Source organism: Rutidosis leptorrhynchoides, chromosome 4 (genome assembly GCF_046630445.1).
Source record: "Rutidosis leptorrhynchoides isolate AG116_Rl617_1_P2 chromosome 4, CSIRO_AGI_Rlap_v1, whole genome shotgun sequence".
NCBI classification, from domain to species: domain Eukaryota; kingdom Viridiplantae; phylum Streptophyta; class Magnoliopsida; order Asterales; family Asteraceae; genus Rutidosis; species Rutidosis leptorrhynchoides.
This window is the reverse complement of record NC_092336.1, coordinates 385,073,621-385,101,104: the sequence shown is the minus strand read 5'-3', so window position 1 is coordinate 385,101,104 and position 27,484 is coordinate 385,073,621. Positions and strand designations below refer to the sequence as shown.

The following is a 27,484-nucleotide window of genomic DNA, read 5'->3' as shown; positions in this document are numbered from 1 at the left end:
CATCATATATGTTCATTTTAAACAATCGAATCTAATTCATTAACTAACCATCTAGTAATTCATTTAGAAGTGTTATAAAGTGGAGAAATATATGATGGATTTTTTTTTAGAAAATGTTATAAAGTAGAGAATAGAAGCAGATTAACGTAAATAACCCTCACGTGTGGAGCACGTCCTTACACTTAACGTTCACTTTAGACGTCCGTTTGAGATAAGGTCTACTAAAGCAAAAAATATTTAGTTTTAATATATGTGATTTTGATTTGATGGTTAAATAATATTTTACGATAAAAACCCTATTTTCTTCTTTCATTCTTATTTTAATTTTATTTTAAAATTTCAAATTTATAAATTTTAAATTTCAGATTTAGATTCAATCAACTTTAACCGACTCTAAGGTTTCTAAGGCACAATCACAACCGTCCATTCAAAAGACGTCATTCTCAACCGTGCATCTCATGATCCACCTGCCTATATATACACCACTTCCTGCTTGTTTCGCCTCCACATAAACTTTACCTTTTCCCGATTAACATAACAAGACCTAAAACGTTACAGAACAAATTTCTTGATATTCATCAGATCAAATTAAATCAACTATTTAAATTTGTATAATTTATTATTTTAATTTTATTTCTCTTAATCGCACAAAAATCGTGAATATCAAGAATTAATCTTGTTGTCTGATAGGTTTAGGGTTTGTTAATTTTAATCCCCAATTTCCTCAATTCGTATAATCGGCCTTAACTATATATTCATATCCTTGTTTTATAATTGAACATTTTCAGGATCTTAAAATCAAAAATCGAAACTCTAGGGTTTCGAATTTTTATCTAATTGCTCTTGATTTTGCTAAAATAATTGAATTTGATCCTTGAATTGAATTAGATGAAAGATCAGGCGCAGATGATGAACAACAACAATCAATCGAATATGATGATGAGTATGGGGCAAGCGTTACCGCCTGTTATGAGTCAGCCACAGCAGCAGGTAATGAACAATGGGCCTAACAATATTAATAATAACAATAATAATGTTCCGAATCCGTTTATGAATCAGTTGATGGTGAATCAATCGCAGTCACAGGCGATGTTGAATCATCGAATTGGTGGCGGTGGTTATGGAATGTGGCCACCACCACAAGTGGAACAATTGAAGTTTCAAAACCCTAATTTGAAGCCTCCAGGCATCCCCTTGAAACCTATGGGACCACGGATTGGTAATAATAAGAATTGGAAGGGCAAAAAGGGAAATGATAAGTGGATTAATAACAAGGTTATGGCTGGTGGTGGTGGTGGTGGTGGTGGTGCTAGTAGTAACACCGGTGGTGGTGGTAGCGGTGGCGGTGCTTATAATCCGCCTACATTAAATGAACTGCAACAGCAAAATCGGTTGAAAGCGAGGAGGTACTTCCCGAAGAAGAAGTTTAATCACGGTGGGCGATCTGCGCCTTTTGCGCCGAGAAACACTACCTCGTTTCTAATTCGTGCGAAGAAAGCGGGTGGGATTACGTCGTTGGTGTCACCGTGTCCGGTGACGCCTGCGGTGCTTCCGACGCCGATATTTTCGCCATCTAGAGAGGTTTTGGTTGATATGGCGAAAGAAGAGTGGGGTGTTGATGGGTATGGGTCGATGAAAGGGTTGATCAGGTTAAGGTCTGGAAATGAAGCTGATGCGGTTGAGGATGAGGAAGAAGATGAAGGTGGGTCGAGTGAGAGTGATGTTGAGGAACATGTGGAAGTTGAGAGGAGATTGGATCATGATTTGAGTCGGTTTGAGATGATTTATCCGAATTATAACGGGGCGGATTATAGTAGTTATAATTTGGAGAACAGGGTTGATGATCAGGATACACATATAGCTCAATTGGAAGAAGAGAATTTGATATTGAAAGAACGGTTGTTTTTGATGGAAAGGGAATTTGATGATTTGAGAATGCGGTTGCAGTGTTTAGAGAGACAGAGTAGGGGTGTGGAACGACTTAATGAAGAGGTTGTGGAGAATGATTCTGAAAATGAGAGTGAAAGCAGCAGGGGTTATGGTCGCTCGATGGAGGAGAACAATGATGAAATTAACGAAAGAAGTCAAAACTCTGAAGGTAATAACAATGGGGCAACATATGCTACTGAAGTTAAGCAATCTGATAGTGTTGAAGTTGCTGATATTAATAAAAATTTAGGTGTTTCAACAGATGTTTGTATGGAAGAGCCTGCGGACGGGCCAGCAGATGTTGAATTAAAGAAAGTAAACAATAACGGGCCAGCAGACGTTGAGTTAAAGAAAGAAAACAGTGATGGGCCAGCAGGTGGGAATGTTGAAAAATGCAATGTTGATGTCGGGTTAAATACTGAAGTAGGAGATGTTAGTAAAGAAGAGCTTGAATCTGCAAAGGATGTGAATGAAGCTCAGCAAATGGAGTGAAGTAAGACCCCAATAGTAATCTACAGTCTTTTGTTAATACAAGTTTATTTTACTGTCAATTTTTATGATGAAACCAAATTATCCAAGTGTGGTGCCTCAAGTTAGGCCAACATTTTGTCTGTTATATTTGCATAATTGTCTTGCTTTTGTAGGTTTTCAAGTGGGGTGGGTGGGGAGAGGGGTAAAGGGTGTTTAGGAAAAGTTGTGTTCTTGGTTGTAGATTTTTGTTGAAATCTGATCTTCTTGAACCAACTATGCTAAAACTTGATGTGAACATTTGTCCTAATGTTTTAAATAATATCATGTTAATTATGTTATTGAATAATGATTGTGAGTTTACTACTATCCAACATTAATGAAGAAGTGCTACTTTTGTTTTTCTGTAATTGATCCTCACTTCGGTTTGTATTCCTAATACAACAACAACAAAACCCAATCCGATATGTATGGGGTATGGGGGAGGTGGGACGTAGACAATCCTTCCTCTATCCTTGAATAAAGAGAAATCATTTCTCCACCCCGATTGAAACACTCACAAGAGTAGAGAGAGTCATCCCTCTCTCGATTCGCCGGATAAAGAGATTGCTTCTAAGCGGACCTCTGGCCAAAAAGTAGAGGGTTTGTATTCCTAATTTTGGTTTGTATTCCTAATGTTTATTTTGTTATTTATTTTGAATACTTATATTTATATTTATTGAAATGTACAGCAGTTTTTGTAGTTTGTTGGTATGATTTTGTTAACTTCGTTTCTCCATTATTTCTTGATTTCAAATTACGCTCAAATAAAAACTTTTATAACTTATGTTACTGTGGAAGTGTTGTTTGTTATATTCCATTACTAAATCATTTTCTTGCATTCATCAAACCATAACCCTTGTTTGCTTCAGTTTTGGTTTTAGGAACCATTCTCCACAATCTCTTCATCAAGTCTTTCTACTTTTGGACTCTGCCTCTGCACACCTTGATTGAACCATTTTGTCAAAAGCAACGTTCCTCTATTTGCCTATTAAGTCATGTTGTAATCTAGCTTTGAGCATCTTGATCATCAACTCAAATCACGAAATGGTAACTACTGATCAGCAACGGTATTATGCTAAATTGGAAGGAAAATGAAAGATTGAATGATGGGTATGTTACGCATGCAAGTGCATTATCAAGATCCGATTGGTATACAATATTACCGAAATTTGAATCTGCACAGATGGTATTTGAGCAGCAATGTCTTGCAAGTTATTAAACATTAACATACTATTTTACTACCAGGTATTATGGAACTATTGAAATTTGTGTGATACTGGTGGTTTTAAAAAAGTGAGCTTTAGTATTCCGTAACTATTGAATTGAATGTACATCAATAACAAAGTGTGGTGGTTATTTTATTGTGCTTGTTTTTGTCATCATTCATGTTTTTGTAAATATCCACACATTTTCCTTTGGCTATTTTGAGGCCATATATAGTGAAAACTTGTCTATAAACAAAGTTAGAATTGGCACATTACATGGTTAGATAAACATTATGACTTGCTGTTGAAAACATCTTGGAACCAACCATAATCACACTAAACACCATGGAAGAACATTGCATCTTTTATACAGATATCAAGAAACCGAACGAATTATGTGTCATGGTTGAAGTCGGAACATTCTTAATTACAGTTTTGAAGTCGGTCTTCAAAGTACCTGAACCTCAAATGTTGGTGTCATTACACTCTGACCAAATACGTATTTGGTCAACGGTCAACACGAATGTGTACAAAAAGAATGTTGCTATACCCTCTGGTTATCCTGATCTTGTCATCAGAATATCTGAAAAACAACAAATTCATCACAAATCTAACACTAAATAGACAAATGCTGGTCCAAAAAAAAAAGAAAAAAAAAAAAAAAGAATAGTAAATAGACAAAAAGTCACAGAGCATAAGTTTAGAAACCATACATTACTTCCAATTTGAATTTGGTTACAAGCTCAACCGGAAGCCCATATGGTCCGATCACAATTGCACCATCATCCATTGTCACATCATACACATTAGTCCCACATTTCCTGCATCCAAAGATTAAGGTTACAATTACATATGACCCATTGTTAATTATGATGATTGTTTTATCTTGTCATTAATCTAAAACTTACTCAAAAGTTCCGTTCATGGAGAATTTGACCCCGAATAGTACGTCTACAAGAAACTTGATTCCCCCGTTCTCTTTCACAATCTAAAATACATAACATTAGAGCAACTTCGATAGACAAAATTGCAGTAAAACAAACGAAATGTGTTTAATAACTTTCATGTGTTTAATACCTGTGATCCCATAAGACCATTAGCTGCATTCTCTATCCAACTGTCCGTTTCCATCTGAGAAAATTAAATCGAAATCCTTAATCATTTCAATTTATCAATTAGTACAAAATTACATAAAGTACTTGAGATCTTTTCAGCATTATTCAATAGCAATTCTGAAAAGGCTTAATTACACGGATAGTCCCCGTGGTTTGTCAAAACTTACACGTTTCGTCGTTTTACTTATTTACTTGCACAGATAGTCCCGTGGTTTGCAAATCTTGCAAGTTTTAGCAAATGACAAGGACTATCCATGTAATTAAGTCTTCTGAAAAACTGACCTGTGAACTCCATATCATTTGCCATTCGCCTTCAGCCAGTTCTTGTTCTCCCTTGGATACATTTTGGTTTAACGTAACAAATTCTTCAATCGCCTGCAAACGAAATAAATGTTTTAACTATTTTTTTCTAATTTAAACATTTCCAACTCAACACAAATAGATCTGAAATCGCACCTGAATCACTGAATTACCGGATGAAACTGCAGAAAGCAGTTTTTGTCGAGGTTCTGTTTGCTTCTGAAGTACAAATGTTGTCCCCTGCACTACACCAACATACCTCATGGTCCTTAATTTCAAATAAAACCGAATCTGACGCATTAAAACTTTAGCCAACTCCAATTCAAAGTTACCTTATTTCCTCTTGAAATTCGAAGGTTCCCAGATTGTGACAAATACGTCGTATCTAGCCAACCTTTTGCTTCATCACCCAAAAGTCTAAACGGCACCGGATATGGGACTTTAAACGGAAGAAACTTTAGCGAAAACGCAGCTTTATCAAATTGAAAAAGAATCCTTTTCCCATCTTTGACTGTAGCTGCAGCCTGAGTTATACATTATACATTCGAGTCAAACACAAAAGGTCAAGAACTAAAAATATGTCAAGTTCAATGCTAGCCAAATGAATCTAAAAAGGCGTACCTCTACTTTAAGCTCACCTATGACATCAGAGAATTTGACAATATTGGAAACGCGTGGATCATTCGTTTGAAGATAAATTTCTTGAAATACACTGAACAAGTCAACCCCAACAAATGTTCTCTACAGTAATTATGAAACTTTGGTTAGTTTTTAAGATAAACATTTGTATAGATCTTCATGAGATATAAGTTGAAGTGTAACTTGAATTGGAGAAGCGGTTCCTGGTCTTGTTGTGAAGACTAATTGCCATCGGCCCTCAATCAGGCTCGAGCTGGTCTGCAGAATGGAGTTCATACACATCAGACTGTATTGTTTTAATACTTTTTGGTTCAAGATTTTGAAAACCATATCACATACCGGATCAGGGATACCTTTAGAAGCTTCTAGAACTTTCACAGCTTGCTCGACGTCCTACAGAATCATCAGAATATCTTATGCTTTTAAAAATATATCGAATATTCGAACTTTTATTTTTCAAGTATCTTGTAGTTTAGGAAACAGATTTGAAACTTTATTACTAGAATATATTAGTATATACATTATAGTCTATATTAGCCTTAAAGAGGTTATTCATGTAACATTTTTCTAACATTCTGAGGGTACCAAAGAGCCAATGGCTTGGCGGTATCGAGGTACCCTTACAACCTTGAGGTTGAGGGTTCGGGTCCTGCTTAGGATATTTCGTGGTGAATATATTCGTGTTAGCATGAGGTGGGTGTGTGAGTTTGCTTTTCAAAAAAAATAATAATAATAATAATAAAAAAGAAAAAAAAAATCTGAGGGTAATTACAACTTGATTGTCTGTTTAGGAGTTAGTATGTTTCATTTGCAACTTCAGTTAGTAACTAAAGGGGTAAATGTATGAGGTTTTCCTGATACCCGGGGAGGGATGTATGCAGGATAACCGGGTTATGAGTTACTAATGGGTAACTTCTAGTTACTCAGTTAGTAACAAATTGTTCAAAATCTAAAAAAAAAAAAAATGACTTATGCACAAAACAATTAATGTTATTAACGAGTATGTTTAATCCGCACATTGCAGCAGGGTAGAAAAACTTATGCTGTTCTTGATGTGAATTTCATGAATACTCACAATATTAATCCCACACATGGAGTGATATTAATATACCAAGAGGTAAATACTTATTCTATTAGCAGTAACAAAAATCACTATTTATGAGGCCACTTTTCTGTGATCCACCCAACATACCACCATACCAGTATTTTAATTTGAGTGTTTGATTTATAAATATATACAGAGAAGATAAAGATAATGAATAATGATAATGTTACTTTGAGTTGTTGAGGCGAAGCAGAACGGCCACGTCCTTGAATACCAATGAGACTACTAATCAGTGAATTTTCAGCATCGCTGAATAAAACTTTCTGAATTTGTTGTTCTTCATCGACTGCAGAACACGAAATACGTCTTTTGACAACATGATGTTTCTGACCCAAATGTGTCGGAAATGCGAGTACGGAATGAGACAGAATCCTTCTGTTATTGATATGAGGAACATGATTGAATGAAAGCCTTCCCAGAAGCTCCATTGAGGAGCAACTCATTTTAAAATAAAACAAAAAAAATAAGAATAGATATTGAAGAAGAGGTTTAAATGAAGTGCGAATTAATATTTTGTTCTTTTATTTGCATGGTCCTCATAAAATCAGAGCCCACCCTAGCTTTTTTATTATTGGTTTACAATCATTTTGACAAACCATTTAGGAGTGGTGGTTACTTTAATATTTTTGCCAAGTAGAATAGACTGCCGATAAAATGGTGGTTACTGGTGTTACTGGTTAAATCTAAATAAATTTCTATTGAATGACTTATTTCAATGGTGTCATTCAAAAAAATTTACACTATCTACTGATATCACTAATTAAAAAAATAAAAAAATTCACTACATCACGTATTTTTACTGATGTACCGTGCTATCAGTTACTCTAATGTAGGTCCGCATGCGATAATACTGGTCACATGATAAACCGGATAAATTGTGTACATGTAAATTAAATTACTTCATTTTCTCGGTAGCCTGCCAGAAAACTTTATCAGTTTCTCTTTCAATTACATTTTATAATTGCATTTTTAATATAAAATATGGGAGCTGATTCGTACACCACCATTTTTTGCCATACACCACTAAACGTGCATTAGACAGTTGTACAGTACAGTGCTTTAAAGCACAACTAGTGGTGTATGGCTAAAACTTGACGGTGTACGAATCATCTCCCATAAAATATAGTTTGTATATTTGTTAAAATATGTGTTTTTTGTTTGTGCATATTAAAATTAGGACGAAAGTAATAGTTATTTGATAAATATTTAATTCATAAATAATATATCAGTCCAAATAATTACATGGAATAAGACTTCCATAAAATAAATAAAATAACAAATAAATCAAAGAACATAAAATACTGAAAGAACTAAAATACACCCTTTCAAAGTTTCAAGTAATCTAACATCATCTAAAAACTCTAATCAAACTTTTTAACATCATCTTCCAAAGACGAAAAGGGAAACCCTCGAGTCGACGACGATGGAGACATTTCGCCACCAGAAGGCATATCTGCAATGGCAGCAAACATCCTACGAATACTAACTGATCGTGCCGGTTTGAAGCTAAATGACCTGATCATCTTTGACTTCGAGAACACATCAGATGAATTCGACAAGATGAGATAAACCAATCCTTGAACAAGTACGAAAACCGCACCTTTGATCAATAGATCTTCCAACGAAAACTCAACCATTGTAGGAAACATTTTTTTTTTTTTTTTTCTAAGTTGGTTAATGTAAAATATTTGTAAGGACAATGAATATTTAGAAGTTGTAGTGTGTGATAAGATTGCATGGGTTTTGAGGTATTTATAATGATAGGATGGATTTTGTAACAGCCGCCGTTGACCATTTTATTTGGTTGTCTATTTTGACTTTGACTTGGCTTGTGTGGAGTAGTTTGGAAAAGGGTAATTGCAAGGATGGCACTTTAAAAAGGTGTTCGTAGTTTAACACCTCAAAAATCAATAAATTATGTGTTGAAGTTTTGGGAACCTTATATTTATTCATTTATTTTTTATTTTTTGAAAGGCAAGCAACATTTTTATTAGCCAAAACAATGAATAGAGATCCAAAAGTATATTTATTCATTTATGCATTGGCGTATTGCATGAGCTATGCGACTACGTAGTTATGATAAAAAAAAAAATTAATTGGTGAATAAATGGTATATTTGTTTACCTTTTAATTGAATGATTCAACGTTAAATGCTTAATTATTTATCATTTAGGGTGTTTGTTTTCGACTTTTAAATAACAAATGATGTTGGAAAGTTCAATATTCAGTGTTAAACATTCATATCTGAACTATCTCTTAACCATTAAACAAGGTAATATGTTAATTAAATTGTATTAAGAATACTTATTAAACAATTATAGTAGTATTTATTAAATTTATTAATGTCAAAGGTGAGTAACTATTTTTACATCATTCATATTATTAGTTCAAATGATTATCAAACATGTTATTTTCATTCCGAAGCAATTTCATTAGGAATCTTTAAATCATTCAGAGTAAACAATTCAATGCTAATCATTAAGTTTTATCACACACCATAAGTTATAAGGATTTTCTTATATATATATATATATATATTATTTTACATACATAGTATTCATAATTGAGTATTATTGTTAATTGTAAATTTATTAAGTCAAATTTGAAAAAGATGTATTTTATTCGAATATTATTATTATTATTAATTAATAATTAACATTTAATAATTAACATTTAATATCCACAAAACAAGAAATTTAAATAAGTTAAATATGACGAATAAGCATACCGAAAACTCTCATTTGTTGATTCACAGTGTTTTAGGCGCCTAGCGAAAATGGCTCTTCTTTCATTTCGATTTATTCACTGATCTAAAACTTAGCACTTGTTTTCTTATTGATTTTTGGGGATGCGGCGGTTTTAAATGAGGTCTATCCGAACTGAATTAGCATTTTTCAAATTTGTGAACATAATTTAAAGAATAAATCATATGTCGTGTTATCTCATTTTACTAAAAAATAAAAATAAGTCATTTTCTTATTTATTCATTTCAGACAGTGGCGGTACTTACTACGGAGTATAACTTAAACGGGGTATTCGTGCCACCTGGATTTAACGGGGAAAAAATTTATACACTAAAATTTTTTATATAAAAATAGGGTTTTTTTAGTGTTTACCCCTTCTTACAATGAAAATTTTATTTAATTTTTACATTCGACCTATCTGTATTCGGGTTCAAGTTCCGCTACTGATTTCAGATCTATTTATATTACATTACATAATTGCATATTTTGAATATTAAAATTATTATTACTCGTATTATAAGTACAAAATTATCTATCTATATCTATATATATATTTATATAAAAGATAGTTTAAAAAACATGACATATCATTAGCACTTTAATTATAGGTAATTGTGCCAAGTGAAAAATCTACGTGTCTCTTCCATAATTATTCAAAAAATAAGGAACTAAATAGCATTTATTAATTTAAGATTATTACTTAAATGGAATTAATTTATAGATTACTCCGTTATAAATTGAAATCGGATTAAGTTTTAATCCTATTCCTTTTATAAAGTTTGAAAAAGTAAAAAATGCTTGGAAAAGTCAAAATCAACTTCATCTTTTTTAACAAACGAGTGTATCCCATTTTTCTGATTATTGTTCAACACTCATCCTTCTTATCTAATTATTGTTTAACAAAATAGGTGGTATATCTGTATATGTATATGTTGAACACTCATCCTTCTTATCTAATTGTTTTTACGTTGTATCTTGTATAGAGGTGATTTTAAGTCGTCTTTCGAGGTATTAAGACTACAATAAATAAGGTAATTCATGGTGATATTAACCAAAATGCAAAATATATATTATTTTCTTGGAATTTATAAGGGCACATAGTGTGTATATTATGATTCTGTACGCCTAAAATGTGGTATTTGAAAAACATGGTTGCACTTTTTTATTATAAGTGAGATTTTATGGTGTCTAAAACCAGAAAAAAAAATTACTGTTTGTGATGATGATAACTCAAGAAATATATATAGCAATGGCAAAAAAAAGATCAATTTTAACCCGTTACCATTTCAAATACTAACTGATATGATCTATTGAAATTAATCCAAATTAACTATACTTCAAACTATTGATTCAATATATGCCCAACTTTAAACGCTATCACCAACATAATCAGAAAATGAATATCAAGCGTCGTAAAATAACTGACTCATTTGAAACGGTTTTTGAGTAGCCGTGTAACGCACGGACTAAAAACGTTATAAAGAAAAATAAGTAAGAAAATATAGGAGTACTTATTTTCATCTGATTAAAATGCTATTTTTATTTTTCGATTTCCCGCGTGATATCGTGATTTCCCTCAATTTTTTCCTGAAACCCTACCGTAGAAATCCAGGGTTTTCTTTTCCCAAAATCCAAAATTAGGGTTTCAATAAACCATTTTCTCAGTTCTCACAACCAGAACAAAAATGGCGCCGTTATCCTGGAGACACCATACCCTAATTCAAGCTCTGCTATCTCGCGGCCCACTCAAAGAAAGCGAGTTTCAATCCATCTTTTCTGACGTCACCGGCAAAAATTTAGGTTTTTTACACTTTATCCTCTTTTTATTTGATTGATTTATCTAACAATTGCTAATATTTGTGTTTAAGTATATGTATATTTATTTGTGTCTGTTCCTTTGAGTTAATTACACTGCGTAATGTTGAATTGTACAAGAAGTGCTGTTTGTAAAGATATTATGATTCTGTTCTCTTTTCAGATACAAACCAACAGTTATTCAACGATTTTCTTCGAAAGATAAATATGGAGCTGTCTTATGTTCAATTTGAGTTAAGGGCGTGTCGAAACCAGTATGATGGGTGTGTATATTATGGAGTGATCAACACTGTTGCTGATGACCAGTCTAAACTTGGAACAAAATACAGTGTTCCTCAGATTGCTTTCTATAAAGGCATTGTAAGTTGTGGTTCGCTTTTAAGTCGAACAATTCTGCTTCGTTGAATATCATAAATATTTTTCTTTTGTATCTTGGCAATGTAAGTTGTAATGTATTTAGTTTGAAGAGAAGATTTGGCTAAGTTTAAGGAAATGCATAAAAAAGTTATATGTGATTGAGGTTTTTATGTTAAGAACATGATTTGACACCAATATGTAAAAACAAGAATCGGATGGTCTTCGGGATTGTGTTTTGGGGAAGATTAATCGAATTGATTAGATTATGTAATTTGCAAATTGCACATTGTCAGATAATAATTTCTGGCTAACCATATAAAATTGTTAGTGAGAGGCCTGATTATTAAAAACACCATAATGTAAATGCACTTCCAAACACTCTCTTAGAAAGTAGGTTGCTAAAGCTGAGTATATGTTTGTAAGTATATTCGTTAATACGCGCACACTGGGTTGTATTTCGGTTCTGAAACTTGTCAACCAAGACCATGTAACTATGTATAGTGCAGGCACTAACTAGAGTCAATATAGTAGTCAATATAGTAGACTATAGTAGGCTAACTATAATCAATATGATAGTGTATCTAGCCTAAATGGTTTAGAAATGTCATTGGTGAATGGTGATGCCATAATGTCTTTACCAATATCCATCGAGGATGACTTGAGAAGGTGTTGAGTATGAGGTTGGCCCATATAGAAATCTTCTTTGTGCTATTAAGGACTCAAGCACAATAAATAGTTAGTTTCTGTGAACTAGAGTTTGGAATAATTGTAGGTATTAACTATTAACCAGTCTTCTTTCATCTGCATGTCTTTATCTCTATATGTCGTTTTAGTATAATGTAACACTGCTATATAATGCTCTAAAAATGAAAGTATATAACTTTCTGTAATTTCTTAGATTTTGAAACCAAAGACTCTTTTATTTGCAATACACCTAGTTCTGGTTAATTCTTTCATATTACATGCATATGTGATATGTTGGTACATTTGTTATGAATAATGAATCTATCATAAAGATTTGTAGGTAACGATCTGCGTGTGTAATTTTTCTACCTTAAGAGTTTTTTGATTATTTGGTTATTACTATTTTGTTGATGTTCAAATACAATTTGATAATTTGCATCAGATTGAAGCCATAGTACAAGATGCCACTGCTCAGGGTACCATTTCCAACATTGAAGCTCTCAATATTAGGCTAGAAAACCAGGTTTGTTTATTTCAAAATGCACATAAAAAATTATTTAGCAACCAAATCTGCATCTAGTAGCTTTGTCACTTTGCTAAAAACACAATACTGTAGTGACACATCTAGCCCCAAGTTATAAGTGCGAGCGTTCATAAACTGTGATTTGAATTCAAATATCACAATTGCAGAGTACTTTATCTCAAGTCCCTCCAGCACTCAGGAATTTTTCGATGTCTCAAAAGGAGAAAGCTATACAAGAATTTGTTCAGGATCAATGGTTGTGCGATACCACAAATGGTAATATCGGACTTGGTATTAGATCATTTCTCGATCTCCGTAGTTGGTTTCATAACAACGCAGTTCCTCCATGTGATGTCTGCAACGAGGCTGGAATTAAGGTTCATGTTTATATATTTTGTAATCTATTTGCACTGTGAATTGAGATTATTCATTTCCTTAATCTTGTTTTAGGTGCATCAGTGAACGCATTTTGATAAGCATGAAGTTTGTTGACACATGAAAGTTTTTGGTGTATTTATTCGATTTAAGACCATTTGTTACATGAAATTTAATATGGTATAGTTGGGTAAAATATGTGAGAAGATTTATTAATCCTACTATAGAGTCGTCATATGTTTCTTTTAATGTCATATTCTTAACTAAAACATGTTTTTTATTCCTTGTTAACTTCATTTTTTTAAGGGATCACTACTTCTGTTGTATCTAATGCACATTTTCCCCCTGTTTGTGATTACCAGGCAGATTTATGCCCAAATGAAAGCTGCACTGTTCGAATTCACAAGTACTGTCTAAAGGCAAAATTCTCTCAAACAAGGGTACTTTTCTTCTTTAAATAATTTAATTTAATTATATATAATTTAGTCAATGTTGCTGACTATATCTGCAAATGCAGAATGAAAAAGTCTGCCCTGGTTGTGGTACACAATGGCCCTATGTGCTGGCAAAAGCCGAAGCAGTTGAAGAAGACGATACAAATGTTCATCAGCCTGTTCCTGAACCGTTAGTGCGAAAACGGTCAAGGAGTTCTAGATACTCTCAAGCTGACATGGCGGGTCCGTCTCAGCCTCGACCAACTCTGGATCCCGTTAGTAGAAGGCAGGGAAGACCTGGAAATGATGAAAATGACGAGTCAATTGGTCCATCTCAGAGTCAGCCATCGACACAAACTACTCGTAAACCGAAGCTCGAAAGATCTACAGTTGCTGAGGTTGATAATGGTGGGGCTGGCCCGTCAACAAGGAGGGCAACTAGAACCTCTACCCGATCACACCGTTGATAACCAGGTTTGCAAGATTTAGCCCATGGATGTTATTTTGTGCATATTCTGTTGACAACTATTTCGACTTATGAAAACTGGGGCCTACTGGTATTTGTTTTGAGAGGTTTGTTAAAAATACGTAGTTACTTAATGATGGATGTATATAGGTGGGAAATGTTGATTTGGATGTTTTGTCAGCCACCAGATTTTAACATGTACTTGTTAGGAACTGGTTCATGTTTCTTAACTTGTTGACGATTTTGTGCTTCGAGAATGTCTGTTACCTGGTTGAAAGACCCGGAGCAGTAGTAATAAAACCTAGAAATGATTGGTGTTGATTTGGCTGAGATCGACCATTTTATGCAGATAGACTTTCGTCTCTAAGGCTGAAAGGTTTCAAGTTCGAATCCCATGACTAAAAAAAATATATCCATTTGTAGCCACTGAGGTTGACCCGTTGCCTGCAAAGTGAGTGGTCGTTCTGGGATTAATCGGCTCGTAAAGGTCGGATATTCAAGTTAATAAAAAAAGATGTTCAACTTTTGATAACCTTATTGTCAACAATCACTTTCATATGGCTGGTGAAAATTAAAGTGTTACAGCACCTAAATGGTTCTAATACTAACTATTAGTAAACTAGGAGCTGAAAAATTATATCGCATACATCAAGGTACTTTTATGGGTGTTAACCTCTTTGTATATAACAAGTCTTATTTGATGATAAGAAGCTAATCGCACACTATATAGATATTTTAAAAGAAGTGACGAAGGTAGAGAAAGATTTGAAAGCATGTCATGATTCAATGATCATGTGCTAAGAGTAACGTGGTCATTATTTGTAAATAATTTTGGTGTATCTATTTAAAATATACAACATGGGATGAATATGATGCATAAATTAATAGTGATCTTGGTTGGTTTGTGTAACCGTCAATCATTCATTTTGGGTTGATGTCATGAAAGATCACATATTTTGTGTTTAACCTTTAGCAGGTGTTACGGAGTATTAAACATTAGTTATGAGTTGGTGATACTTCTTGTTTTGATTTTTCATATGCGGAAGATCATTTCTTACAATCTAACAACTTCATTTTACATATCCTTATCTATATATAAATAGATAAGAAAATGACTTACTATTCTACCACTAAAATAAAATATTCATATCTACATCATATAAGTATTAAAAGTGCAAGTCTCTGAACCAAGACTAGACTCTTTCTACTGGGACATGAAGATTTAACCTTTTATGCCTCACATTTTACCAACATGTAAAAATGAAAACATCTATTGTGTCATCTTATATTAAAAGATTAACATTGATCTTTAGATTAGTTTATAACTTTGATTTGCAATCATTGATTGTAATTATAATTATAATGTAATATTTGTTTCTTTCTTAAAATTAACTATTCATTTGAATTTCAACAATTAATTTAACAATTGGAAGTAAAATTTACTTTCTTATCCATCTTATTATTAATATTCATTATTAATTATTGATTATTAATTAAAAATCATTAATTATTAGTTATCTGTTATCAATTATTAGTTATCAATTATTAATTATTACTTATTGATTGTTAATTATTAATTGTTAATTATTAATTACGGAGGAATGGTGTATTCTAGGAGATACACGCATAAAAACACCATTTTCATACAGAAAAATGGATCAAAAAGCACAAAAGATAACAAAATGTAGCAGTGTTCAGTATTTGCCGCCCAGCGTAGAGCAGGCCGCCCAGTGTCAAGCGTAAGTCATGCGGGCAGCTTCTATGCATAAGCCCTTTAACTTAGCGCGTGAACGGCACACAGCCACGTCAGCACACGCCACCGACATTCCGGATACTTGATACTTCACGTAACAGAACCATTCAGTGACTGACACGTGTATCCCGTGAATTTCGAACATTCTACGTCTATAAATAGACCCCCTGGGTCACCACATTTGACATCATTCTGATCCGAACTTCATTTAGAGAGAAGTATACTTTCTCTCTAACAGAGTTCTTTCTCACTCTAAAAGCACATTAGCCGCTTAGCAGCAATACGCTAGACGGATCATTACAGATTGGTCCACAGATTGATTGAGGCCACCCCACAGATCTTACATCTGTGTTCCGGGTCTGCAGAGATTATTTCTCGAGGGCAAACAACAATCAACAGTATACGCCACACGCTGAGCAGCTATTGTCTTGTACTGGTACCTTACAACCGCTATACGGAAAATCGTACCAACAAATGGCGCCACCCGTTCTAAAGAATCACTCAACTTTCATGAGCACCAAAAGGCGTAATTGTCAGATGGCACCTATTGAAGCAAACATGATACATTCATGGCAAGCCGGACAACGGAGAAAGGCAGAAGTATTAGAAGATTGGAAGCAGGAATTGATTGCTTTTCCTTCCATGTTTAATACTAATCCATCTGATGCTCCTGTAGTCATTGAAGCTCGAATAGCGAACTGTGTTGTTGGCGGAATATATACTGATACAGGAGTAGGAGCAGATATCATGTATGAGCATTGTTTTGTGCAATTACCAGAAAGAGTTAAGGAGCAGTTGAAGGACACATTTGTTCCCTTAGCAAGTTTTGCTAATCATCCATCATGGTCAGAAGGACACATTTGTTCCCTTAGCAAGTTTTGCTAATCATCCATCATGGTCAGAAGGAAGCATAATGTTGGAAGTAGTTTTGGGAAAAACACCATTCAAACGAACAACTAATATCGAGTTTTTAGTTGTTAAAGCAAACTCACAATATAATGTCATTCTAGGTCGATCAACTATGATGACATTTGGAGCTGTAACATCAACGGTCCATGGCATGATGAAATTTCCTACACCAGCTGGTATTGCCACGATATATGCTGAACGGAGAAGAGCAATAGAATGTGTGCAAATAAACAGAACAACTGTTGATCCAATTGTTCATGAAGATGGTTCAGTGTCACCGAATCCAGAATTTCCAGATCAGATAATTACCATTGGAAACACAATAGCAAAAGAAACAAAAGAAAAGCTTTACAAAATCTTAGCCACAAATTTGAATGTTTTTGCATGGCAAGATTCTGATATGACTGGAGTACCACGTCATGTAGCTGAACATAAGATTGGTGTGAATCCTAATATCCCACCAGTGTGTCAAAAGAAAAGAGGCATGGCTCCAGATCGAACAAAATTTCTCAGAGAAGAAGTTAAAAAATTGGTGGATGCTGGAATATTGAGGGAAGTAAAATACCAGACATGGCTAGCAAACCCGGTTATGGTAAGAAAGCCAGATAATTCATGGAGGATGTGTGTAGACTTCACAGATTTAAATAAAGCATGTCCAAAAGACAATTATCCTTTACCAGAAATCGATTGGAAAGAGGAGTCTGTAAGTGGGTATCAGTTTAAATCCTTTTTGGATGCATTCAAGGGATACCATCAAATCCCCATGGCAATTCGAGATCAAGATAAAATAACATTCCACACACCAGATAGAATTTTTTGCTACATCATGATGCCTTTTAGATTAAAGAATGCAGGAGCAACTTATCAATGTGTGATTGATAAAGCATTTAAAAGTCAAATAGGCAGAAATGTAGAGGCCTATGTTGATGATATTGTTGTCAAGAGTCATACAAAAGACATCATTGTAGTGACCCGAACTTTTCCATGTTTATATATATTAATTGAGATTGATATTTACATGATTAAATGTTTCCAACATGTTAAGCAATCAAACTTGTTAAGACTTGATTAATTGAAATATGTTTCATATTGACAATTGACCACCCAAGTTGACCGGTGATTCACGAACGTTAAAACTTGTAAAAACTATATGATGACATATATATGGATATATATATATAGTTAACATGATACTATGATAAGTAAACATATCATTAAGTATATTAACAATGAACTACATATGTAAAAACAAGACTACTAACTTAATGATTTTTAAACGAGACATATATGTAACGATTATCGTTGTAAAGACATTTAATGTATATATATATATCATATTAAGAGATATTCATACATGATAATATCATGATAATATAATAATTTAAAATCTCATTTGATATTATAAACATTGGGTTAACAACATTTAACAAGATCGTTAACCTAAAGGTTTCAAAACAACACTTACATGTAACGACTAACGATGACTTAACGACTCAGTTAAAATGTATATACATGTAGTGTTTTAATATGTATTTATACACTTTTGAAAGACTTCAATACACTTATCAAAATACTTCTACTTAACAAAAATGCTTACAATTACATCCTCGTTCAGTTTCATCAACAATTCTACTCGTATGCACCCGTATTCGTACTCGTACAATACATAGCTTTTAGATGTATGTACTATTGGTATATACACTCCAATGATCAGCTCTTAGCAGCCCATGTGAGTCACCTAACACATGTGGGAACCATCATTTGGCAACTAGCATGAAATATCTCATAAAATTACAAAAATATGAGTAATCATTCATGACTTATTTACATGAAAACAAAATTACATATCCTTTATATCTAATCCATACACCAACGACCAAAAACACCTACAAACACTTTCATTCTTCAATTTTCTTCATCTAATTGATCTCTCTCAAGTTCTATCTTCAAGTTCTAAGTGTTCTTCATATATTCTACAAGTTCTAGTTACATAAAATCAAGAATACTTTCAAGTTTGCTAGCTCACTTCCAATCTTGTAAGGTGATCATCCAACCTCAAGAAATCTTTGTTTCTTACAGTAGGTTATCATTCTAATACAAGGTAATAATCATATTCAAACTGTGGTTCAATTTCTATAACTATAACAATCTTATTTCAAGTGATGATCTTACTTGAACTTGTTTTCGTGTCATGATTCTGCTTCAAGAACTTCGAGCCATCCAAGGATCCATTGAAGCTAGATCCATTTTTCTCTTTTCCAGTAGGTTTATCCAAGGAACTTAAGGTAGTAATGATGTTCATAACATCATTCGATTCATATATATAAAGCTATCTTATTCGAAGGTTTAAACTTGTAATCACTAGAACATAGTTTAGTTAATTCTAAACTTGTTCGCAAACAAAAGTTAATCCTTCTAACTTGACTTTTAAAATCAACTAAACACATGTTCTATATCTATATGATATGCTAACTTAATGATTTAAAACCTGGAAACACGAAAAACACCGTAAAACCGGATTTACGCCGTCGTAGTAACACCGCGGGCTGTTTTGGGTTAGTTAATTAAAAACTATGATAAACTTTGATTTAAAAGTTGTTATTCTGAGAAAATGATTTTTATTATGAACATGAAACTATATCCAAAAATTATGGTTAAACTCAAAGTGGAAGTATGTTTTCTAAAATGGTCATCTAGACGTCGTTCTTTCGACTGAAATGACTACCTTTACAAAAACGACTTGTAACTTATTTTTCCGACTATAAACCTGTACTTTTCTGTTTAGATTCATAAAATAGAGTTCAATATGAAACCATAGCAATTTGATTCACTCAAAACGGATTTAAAATGAAGAAGTTATGGGTAAAACAAGATTGGATAATTTTTCTCATTTTAGCTACGTGAAAATTGGTAACAAATCTATTCCAACCATAACTTAATCAACTTGTATTGTATATTATGTAATCTTGAGATACCATAGACACGTATATAATGTTTCGACCTATCATGTCGACACATCTATATATATTTCGGAACAACCATAGACACTCTATATGTGAATGTTGGAGTTAGCTATACAGGGTTGAGGTTGATTCCAAAATATATATAGTTTGAGTTGTGATCAATACTGAGATACATATACACTGGGTCGTGGATTGATTCAAGATAATATTTATCGATTTATTTCTGTACATCTAACTGTGGACAACTAGTTGTAGGTTACTAACGAGGACAGCTGACTTAATAAACTTAAAACATCAAAATATATTAAAAGTGTTGTAAATATATTTTGAACATACTTTGATATATATGTATATATTGTTATAGGTTCGTGAATCAACCAGTGGCCAAGTCTTACTTCCCGACGAAGTAAAAATCTGTGAAAGTGAGTTATAGTCCCACTTTTAAAATCTAATATTTTTGGGATGAGAATACATGCAGGTTTTATAAATGATTTAAAAAATAGACACAAGTACGTGAAACTACATTCTATGGTTGAATTATCGAAATCGAATATGCCCCTTTTTATTAAGTCTGGTAATCTAAGAATTAGGGAACAGACACCCTAATTGACGCGAACTCTAAAGATAGATCTATTGGGCCTAACAAACCCCATCCAAAGTACCGGATGCTTTAGTACTTCGAAATTTATATCATATCCGAAGGGTGTCCCGGAATGATGGGGATATTCTTATATATGCATCTTGTTAATGTCGGTTACCAGGTGTTCACCATATGAATGATTTTTATCTCTATGTATGGGATGTGTATTGAAATATGAAATCTTGTGGTCTATTATTATGATTTGATATATATAGGTTAAACCTATAACTCACCAACATTTTTGTTGACGTTTTAAGCATGTTTATTCTCAGGTGATTATTAAGAGCTTCCGCTGTCGCATACTTAAATAAGGACGAGATTTGGAGTCCATGCTTGTATGATATTGTGTAAAAGCTGCATTCAAGAAACTTATTTTGTTGTAACATATTTGTATTGTAAACCATTATGTAATGGTCGTGTGTAAACATGATATTTTAGATTATCATTATTTGATAATCTACGTAAAGCTTTTTAAACCTTTATTGATGAAATAAAGGTTATGGTTTGTTTTAAAATGAATGCAGTCTTTGAAAAACGTCTCATATAGAGGTCAAAACCTCGCAAAGAAATCAATTAATATGGAACGTTTTTAATCAATAAGAACGGGACATTTCAATCATGCTCAGAGATACTCTTGAAACATTCGAATCATTAAGAAGAGTTAACATGAAGCTAAATCCTAAAAAATGCACTTTCGATGTAGAAGAAGGCAAATTTTTAGGATATATTGTTACAGAAAGAGGAATTAAGGCTAATCCGAAAAAGATTCAAGCAATTGAAGATATGGTATCTCCTAAAACAAAGAAAGAAGTTCAAAGCTTGAATGGAAGATTGGCAGATTTGACAAGGTTTTTATCAAAAGTAGCAGATCGAACACTACCATTTATAAAGGTTTTAAAGAGTTGTTTGAACAAAAAAGATTTTAAATGGACAGAAGAAGTAGAAAAAGCTTTTCAGGATATTAAGCAGCTCTTACAAGAATTACCTACTTTAACTGCACCAATAGAAGGAGAAACGTTAATTTTGTATTTGGATGCTTCCGCAGAGGCCATCAGTTCAGTTTTAATCACAGAACGGAAGGGAGTACAAATGCCTATATATTTTGTCAGTAAAATACTGCAGCAAAGTGAAGTTAACTATCCACCAATTGAAAAATTGGTGTATGCTTTAACACACACAGCTAGATGACTCAGACGTTATTCTCAAGCACATTCAATCCTGGTAATGACAGACCAGCCGATAAAACATATTTTGAGAAATACAGAGTCATCAGGACGACTAGCAAAATGGGCAATTGAATTGGGAGAATATGAAATAAATTTTTCTCCTCGACATGCAGTTAAAGGTCAAATTTTGGCAGATTTTTTTTAGAAACAACAGAAAAGGTCGACCATCCGCAAAGCGTTAAAGCCAGCAATCATGTTTGGGAATTGCACACTGATGGTGCATCAAGTGAGGAAGGTGTTGGTGCAGGGTTAGTACTTACTAGTCCAGAAGGTGAAGAGCATACGTATGTATTGAGGTTTTGTTTCTATGCATTTAACAATGAAGCAGAATATGAAGCATTGCTTTTCGGCATCCGCATAGCGTCAGAAATGGGAATAAAACATTTGCATGCATATGTTGGTTCTCAAATTGTAGCACAGCAGGTTAATGGAGGGTTTGAAGCTAAAGATATCTCTATGAAACAGTATTTGCAATTAGTTGAGAAAATCTCAAAAAATTTTGAGACCTTAGAGGTTGTGCAGATACCAAGAAATAAAAACAAGAAGACAGATGTTTTGAGCAAATTAGCAACATTAACATTTGATCATTTGCATAAGAAAGTTTTGGTGGAGGTCTTAAAAGATAAATCGGTTGATGAAAAGGTAGTGGTTGCAACAGTTGAAGGAAGGGAACCATGTTGGATAACCCCCTATGTGAAATATTTGCAGGACGGAACACTGCCAACAGATGCCATGGAAGCAAGACGAATAAGAGTTAGTGCCCCATTTTACGTTCTGGAAAACGGAATACTTTATAGAAAATCCTTCAGTGGACCAAATTTAAGGTGTTTAACACCACATCAAGCAATTGATGTAGTCAAGGAAATGCATGAAGGATTATGTGCACAACATTCCGGTTATAGAACTGTGGTTGGACGGATTATGCGACAAGGGTATTATTGACAGTCAATTTACAAAGATACAGCAGACGTAATTAAGACATGTGATGCCTGCCAACGGCATGGAACCGTACAACGCTTACCCAAGTACTGTATGATTTAATTTCAGTATCATCGGCATGGCCATTTTGTAAATGGGCAATTGACATAGTAGGCCCATTTCCAAGAAGTGTGGGAAATGCAAAATTCTTGATTGTTGCAATTGATTTCTTCAGTAAGTGGGTTGAAGCGAATGTATTGGCAAAAATAACTGGTGAGAATATAAAGAAATTCGTGTGGAACGATATTGTGTGCAGATATGGATTATCAAATGAAATTGTCAGTGACAACGGTAAATAGTTTGCAGATAACCCCTTCAGAAGTTAGTGTGAAGAGCTAAACATCAAACAAACATTTAGCTCAGTTGCTCACCCACAAGCCAATGGGCAAGTTGAGGTAACAAACAAAGAAATTGTAGCCGGCATAAAGGCTAGGTTGGGTTTGAGTCAGACTAAGTGGGTAGATGAAGTGCCATATGTATTGTGGGCTTACCGCACAACGCCAAAACGGAGCACGGGTGAAACACCATTCAGTTTGGTATATGGCACCGAGGCAGTGATACCAGCTGAAATCCGTGTTCCAACACAAAGGATTTTGGCATTTGATACAGAAAATAATTCATCCATCTTATGTGAAAACTTGAATTTATTGGAAGAAAGGCGAATCATGGCTGCCATCCGTCAAGCGAATGCAAAACAGAAAATGGCAAAATATTATAACAAACGAGTCAGATATGTGCAATTCAAGGAGGGGGATTTAGTGTTAAGAGATAATGAGGCAAGTAGGCAGTAAAAACAAGGGAAGTTAGGACCACGCTGGGAAGGCCCATATAAAGTTGTAAAGGCACATCCTAATGGGTCATACACCCTCTCAGCGCCCTCCGGCAATGAAATTCCACGAACATGGAATGCAATGAGTTTAAAGAAATTTTATGCGTAGTATTGCATGTTCGAATAGCTTGATCAACTATTTAGAGCATGAGATGCAATCATAAATGTAAAAATTGCTTTAAAGAAATAAGAATTCAGAAAAATTTCTTATGGCATATTATTCATAATTTTTATCCGGCCAAGGATTTTAATCAGACGTCACAAAGCTGTGTGTCATCCCTGCTTACAAAAGAGAAGTTTTTCCTCGGTGGCAGAAGTTCAATCATAAACAAAAGATTGAAATGACAGCGGATAACGTAGAAATCCGCTGAACATCCAGGCAATAGAATGTATCTACAACCGTCATGATGTAAAAATTATACAAAGAGTATATGACTAGTCATAATTTTGATTGTTCAAATCAAACATATAAAGCTTTGACAAAATCATCTGCAAAGTAAAAAACATTTATATACATTACATAATTAACTGATAACACAAGCAATACAGATTACAACTTCAAATTTAGAACATCGTCTACCGATGTAGCAGCATTATTACACAAATTCTCTAATTCAGGAAAAGACAGATGTTCTATTTCATCACCAAGCACTTTAAGTCTATCTTCTGCATCTGGCTTCAATTGAGATATAAGAGACTCCGGCAAAGACTTTGGAAAGTCAGGTATATCATTTTTCAACCTCTCAAGAAACCATATCCGGTCAGCGTCCAGCACAACAGTTATAAATTCGTTGAACGGCTTAGTTAACTTCTCAGAAGTGAAAGCACTCTTCACAATTTTCGGAACACCTTCAATCAGACGTCTGGTTTCATTCTGGCTTGATTCCAATTGTTCACTTAATGATGTTTCAGATTGAGTTAATGTCCCAATCTTGTGAAGATACCATTTTTCTCTTGTGGCCAATTCAACATAACGAGCCTCAGTGGCATTCTTTGCAGCAATAGCAGCATTTAACTCAAGCTCTGCAGCTTTCAGGGCCGCTGTGTTTTTCTCAATTTTTTCAGACTTGTCATGATGCACTTGGTCAGAACGCTCTAAACGCCTTAGATTATTGAATTCAGATGCAATATTCCAAATAATGCCTTGTGCTTGACATTTTCGAGCGTCACCATCAGATAAACTCTCAAAGAATTTAATAAGTGAAGGCGAAAGCATCGCTTCAAGATACTTCATAAAATCCTCATAATTACCAGGAGGACCAGCTAAGAGAGTTGTTAAGCCAGTAGTATCTAAATTGGGAATGCTAATTTGTGAACTGCTTTCCCCTATTCTGCTACGCTGAGCGGGAGGCGGAAGAGCAAGTTTCTTCTGTGCTTCTTCCTTCGCTGCCAGGGCTGAATTAAAATAACAGTTGTTATTCAAGAAGTTTTTCCAATCCAGAAAAGAAGATTCACAATTCAATATTGCATATTTATCAGGATCAACATTATAATAGCCACCATTGCTGGGCTTATGGAAAAAACAATAAAGGTTTTCTTCTGATATTGAATCAAAAGAGAGGTTACCAGCAGCACGATGTTTCCTGGAAATTTGCTCGATTTAAATGAACATCATCATCATCCTCAAGCTCATTTTCACACAAACTATTCTCGAGTGTCTCATCAACCAATTTTTCAGATCTAAATTGCAGTTCATTAAATCTGGTGTAACGCAGGGCGGCGAGCGGAGTAATCACTAAAAAGCATAAGTATACAGTAATTATTATTCAGATAATAAAAATAGATAACCAAATTCTAATCAGATTATACCTTTGTTTTTCACCATAACAATGGCACAACTACGTGTTTCTGCATCCCATTCATCGTTGAGGGAACATAAAGAGAGCATATGTTCTGGATATTGACGATTTGGAATCTTCTCATTTTTAATGGTATTTAACAATTTTCGTTCATCAGGAGTTATCCTCGGATGAATAACTTTAGAAGGATCAAGTGCGGTACGCCAATAATGAGCTTTCAAGCAATCATTGGGAATAACTTCGCTGTTAATAAAGAAAAAAGTACTCTGCCAATTTTCATTGGTATCACCAGAATTAAGCAAAAACCCATCCAGAGTAAGGCAAAACCATCATTTATCAAAAGGTTTTATGGTTGTAAAATTAGAAAAAAAACACACAGAAGGGGTAATATCTCGAGCCCTGTAGTACATCTCAAACAACAAGATTTTACGAATGGACATAGGCTCGAATTGGCCAACACTAATGCCATAAAAGCAACAAACATCCAAGTAGAATTTCGTAAACGGGATACGAAGATGAGAAAAGTATAACGCACGACCATAAATAGCTACTTTTCCAGAGGGAGGTTGAGATGCACGTTCATGAGGACCAGGAACAACAGCATCGACACCAAAAAATTTGGGAAAAGCAATTCTGACGCGATCAAGATAGATTGAGGAGATTCTGCTCGGAATATCTTCAACATTAAAAATAGCCATTGATTGCGTAGTTAAGAAAGTAATTTTGGACAGCAGTTTAAGGTAGATGAAGGAAATAAATTTGGTTCGAAGTAAATATGATGCAGTGAAAATTGGGTAATAAATAGCGAAGTGGAAGATGAATAGTTGGCGGTTAATCGTATGGATGACATGGTGCCATGTGATAACCGAGTAAATATGCAGGAAAATAGCTGACGTGGAAGAAAAAGTTCGGCTACAGCAGGTTCTTGTTCCCGAGGAAAAAAGCATTATTTATTTTTTAGTTTAATGACTTTATTTTTTACAAAAATAAAGACATTAAACTGGGGGGACTTAATGGTGTATCCTAGGAGATACACGCATAAAAACACCATTTTCATAAATAAAAATGGATCAAAAAGCACAAAAGATAACAAAATGTAGCAGTGTTCAGTATTTGCCGCCCAGCGTAGAGCAGGCCGCCCAGCGTCAAGCGTAAGCCCTGCAGGCAGCTTCTATGCATAAGATCTTTAACTTAGCGCGTGAACGGCACGCCGCCACGTCAGCACATGTCACCGACATTCCGGATACTTCACGTAACAGAACCATTCAGTGACTGACACGTGTATCCCGTGAATTTCGGACATTCTACGCCTATAAATAGACCCCCTGGGTCACCACATTTGACATCATTCTGGTCCGAACTTCAGTCATAGAGAAGTACACTTTCTCTCTCACACAGTTCTTTCTCACTCTAAAAGCACATTAGCCGCTTAGCAACAGTACGCTAGACAGATCATTACAGATTGGTCCACAGATTGATTGAGGCCACCCCACAGATCTTACATCTGTGTTCCGGGTCTGCGGAGATTATTTCTAGAGGGCAAACAACAATCAACAGTATACACCACATGCTGAGCAGCTATTGTCTTGTAATGGTACCTTACAACCGCTATACGGAAAATCATACCAACACGGAGTATTAATTATTATTATTATCAATTATTAATATTAATATCTGATAAGGCTAAAAAGGAACATATATTTCATAGCAAAATCCCCCAAGAAAGACAAGATTTTAGTTGCAATTGTTCCATTTTCAAGTGATATTCGTTTATATTAAATAAGTGCGAAGACAAAAGGCGAAAACGACGAATTAAAGACACAAAGGTCCAAAAAGCTCAAATATACAAGATACAAATAAAAAGGTTCAAATTATTGATGAAGAACGTCTAAAAATGACAAGAGTACAAGTTGCGGAACGCAAAGTACACGATATAAAATAGTACGAAAGGACGTCCGAAAATCCGGAACCGGGACCCGAGCCAAGAAGAAACGCCCGACGCAATGGACCAAAAATATCTAGTCTACTATGCACATAAATATAATATAATATATAAATAATTATTAAAATTATTTATATTTTATATATATTTAATAAATATGTTGACGAACAAGAAGACAAAAGATATGTGAGCTGTCCAGCGTGGCCATCGAGTCGCATGGCAAATAGGCATAAACCCATGCGAG

The 27,484-nt window shown here is 34.2% G+C and overlaps 5 protein-coding genes across 8 annotated transcripts; 3 read left to right on the top strand and 2 right to left on the bottom strand.

The window, feature by feature from the left end:
* Window positions 1-532: 532 nt before the first annotated feature.
* On the top strand, window positions 533-3,797 carry LOC139904651 (uncharacterized). Of its 4 annotated transcripts, none has more exons than XM_071886587.1 (3): window positions 533-2,098; window positions 2,192-2,422; window positions 3,309-3,797. In XM_071886587.1, the coding sequence occupies exons 1-2, from the start codon at window positions 889-891 to the stop codon at window positions 2,419-2,421; spliced, it is 1,440 nt and encodes a 479-aa protein (XP_071742688.1). In that variant the 5' UTR covers window positions 533-888; the 3' UTR covers window position 2,422; window positions 3,309-3,797. The 4 variants fall into 4 exon arrangements, with proteins under 4 accessions (XP_071742688.1, XP_071742687.1, XP_071742686.1 ...); XM_071886586.1 differs by having other exon boundaries at window positions 533-990; window positions 1,081-2,422; window positions 3,309-3,793; XM_071886585.1 differs by having other exon boundaries at window positions 533-990; window positions 1,060-2,422; window positions 3,309-3,793.
* An 11-nt stretch (window positions 3,798-3,808) lies between these two features.
* On the bottom strand, window positions 3,809-7,280 carry LOC139904652 (probable plastid-lipid-associated protein 12, chloroplastic). The gene is made up of 11 exons (XM_071886588.1): window positions 6,974-7,280; window positions 6,038-6,091; window positions 5,882-5,956; window positions 5,681-5,800; window positions 5,392-5,583; window positions 5,216-5,299; window positions 5,042-5,134; window positions 4,722-4,775; window positions 4,553-4,632; window positions 4,358-4,465; window positions 3,809-4,227 (listed from the first exon to the last, which is right to left on the bottom strand). Exons 1-11 carry the CDS (start codon window positions 7,244-7,246, stop codon window positions 4,152-4,154), a joined length of 1,209 nt encoding a protein of 402 aa, XP_071742689.1. The 5' UTR covers window positions 7,247-7,280; the 3' UTR covers window positions 3,809-4,151.
* A 724-nt stretch (window positions 7,281-8,004) lies between these two features.
* Window positions 8,005-8,454, bottom strand: LOC139904112 (uncharacterized). Its single transcript, XM_071886042.1, has one exon. The coding sequence runs from the start codon at window positions 8,450-8,452 to the stop codon at window positions 8,165-8,167; it is 288 nt and encodes a 95-aa protein (XP_071742143.1). The 5' UTR covers window positions 8,453-8,454; the 3' UTR covers window positions 8,005-8,164.
* A 2,661-nt stretch (window positions 8,455-11,115) lies between these two features.
* Window positions 11,116-14,500, top strand: LOC139844001 (uncharacterized). Its single transcript, XM_071834200.1, has 6 exons — window positions 11,116-11,347; window positions 11,526-11,722; window positions 12,846-12,926; window positions 13,094-13,303; window positions 13,664-13,741; window positions 13,819-14,500. Exons 1-6 carry the CDS (start codon window positions 11,233-11,235, stop codon window positions 14,200-14,202), a joined length of 1,065 nt encoding a protein of 354 aa, XP_071690301.1. The 5' UTR covers window positions 11,116-11,232; the 3' UTR covers window positions 14,203-14,500.
* A 7,150-nt stretch (window positions 14,501-21,650) lies between these two features.
* LOC139841892 (uncharacterized) lies at window positions 21,651-23,461 on the top strand. The gene is made up of 3 exons (XM_071832081.1): window positions 21,651-21,756; window positions 21,838-22,624; window positions 23,029-23,461. Exons 1-3 carry the CDS (start codon window positions 21,651-21,653, stop codon window positions 23,459-23,461), a joined length of 1,326 nt encoding a protein of 441 aa, XP_071688182.1.
* The last annotated feature ends 4,023 nt before the right edge of the window (window positions 23,462-27,484 follow it).

Bases quoted from the DNA above. Each gene is read 5' to 3' on its own strand.
- LOC139904112 (XM_071886042.1), bottom strand. From the start codon at position 8,452: ATGTTTCCTACAATGGTTGAGTTTTCGTTGGAAGATCTATTGATCAAA.
- LOC139841892 (XM_071832081.1), top strand. From the start codon at position 21,651: ATGACTCAGACGTTATTCTCAAGCACATTCAATCCTGGTAATGACAGA. The intron at 21,757-21,837 runs GCAATTGAATTG...GATTTTTTTTAG, and splicing joins CAGGACGACTAGCAAAATGG to AAACAACAGAAAAGGTCGAC. The intron at 22,625-23,028 runs GTATTATTGACA...ACAAACATTTAG, and splicing joins GGACGGATTATGCGACAAGG to CTCAGTTGCTCACCCACAAG.
- LOC139904652 (XM_071886588.1), bottom strand. From the start codon at position 7,246: ATGAGTTGCTCCTCAATGGAGCTTCTGGGAAGGCTTTCATTCAATCAT. The intron at 4,633-4,721 runs GTATTAAACACA...TATGTATTTTAG, and splicing joins ATGGTCTTATGGGATCACAG to ATTGTGAAAGAGAACGGGGG. The intron at 4,228-4,357 runs GTATGGTTTCTA...GTTGTTTTTCAG, and splicing joins AAATTCAAATTGGAAGTAAT to ATATTCTGATGACAAGATCA.
- LOC139904651 (XM_071886584.1), top strand. From the start codon at position 889: ATGAAAGATCAGGCGCAGATGATGAACAACAACAATCAATCGAATATG.
- LOC139844001 (XM_071834200.1), top strand. From the start codon at position 11,233: ATGGCGCCGTTATCCTGGAGACACCATACCCTAATTCAAGCTCTGCTA. The intron at 11,723-12,845 runs GTAAGTTGTGGT...AATTTGCATCAG, and splicing joins TTGCTTTCTATAAAGGCATT to ATTGAAGCCATAGTACAAGA. The intron at 13,304-13,663 runs GTTCATGTTTAT...TGTGATTACCAG, and splicing joins GCAACGAGGCTGGAATTAAG to GCAGATTTATGCCCAAATGA.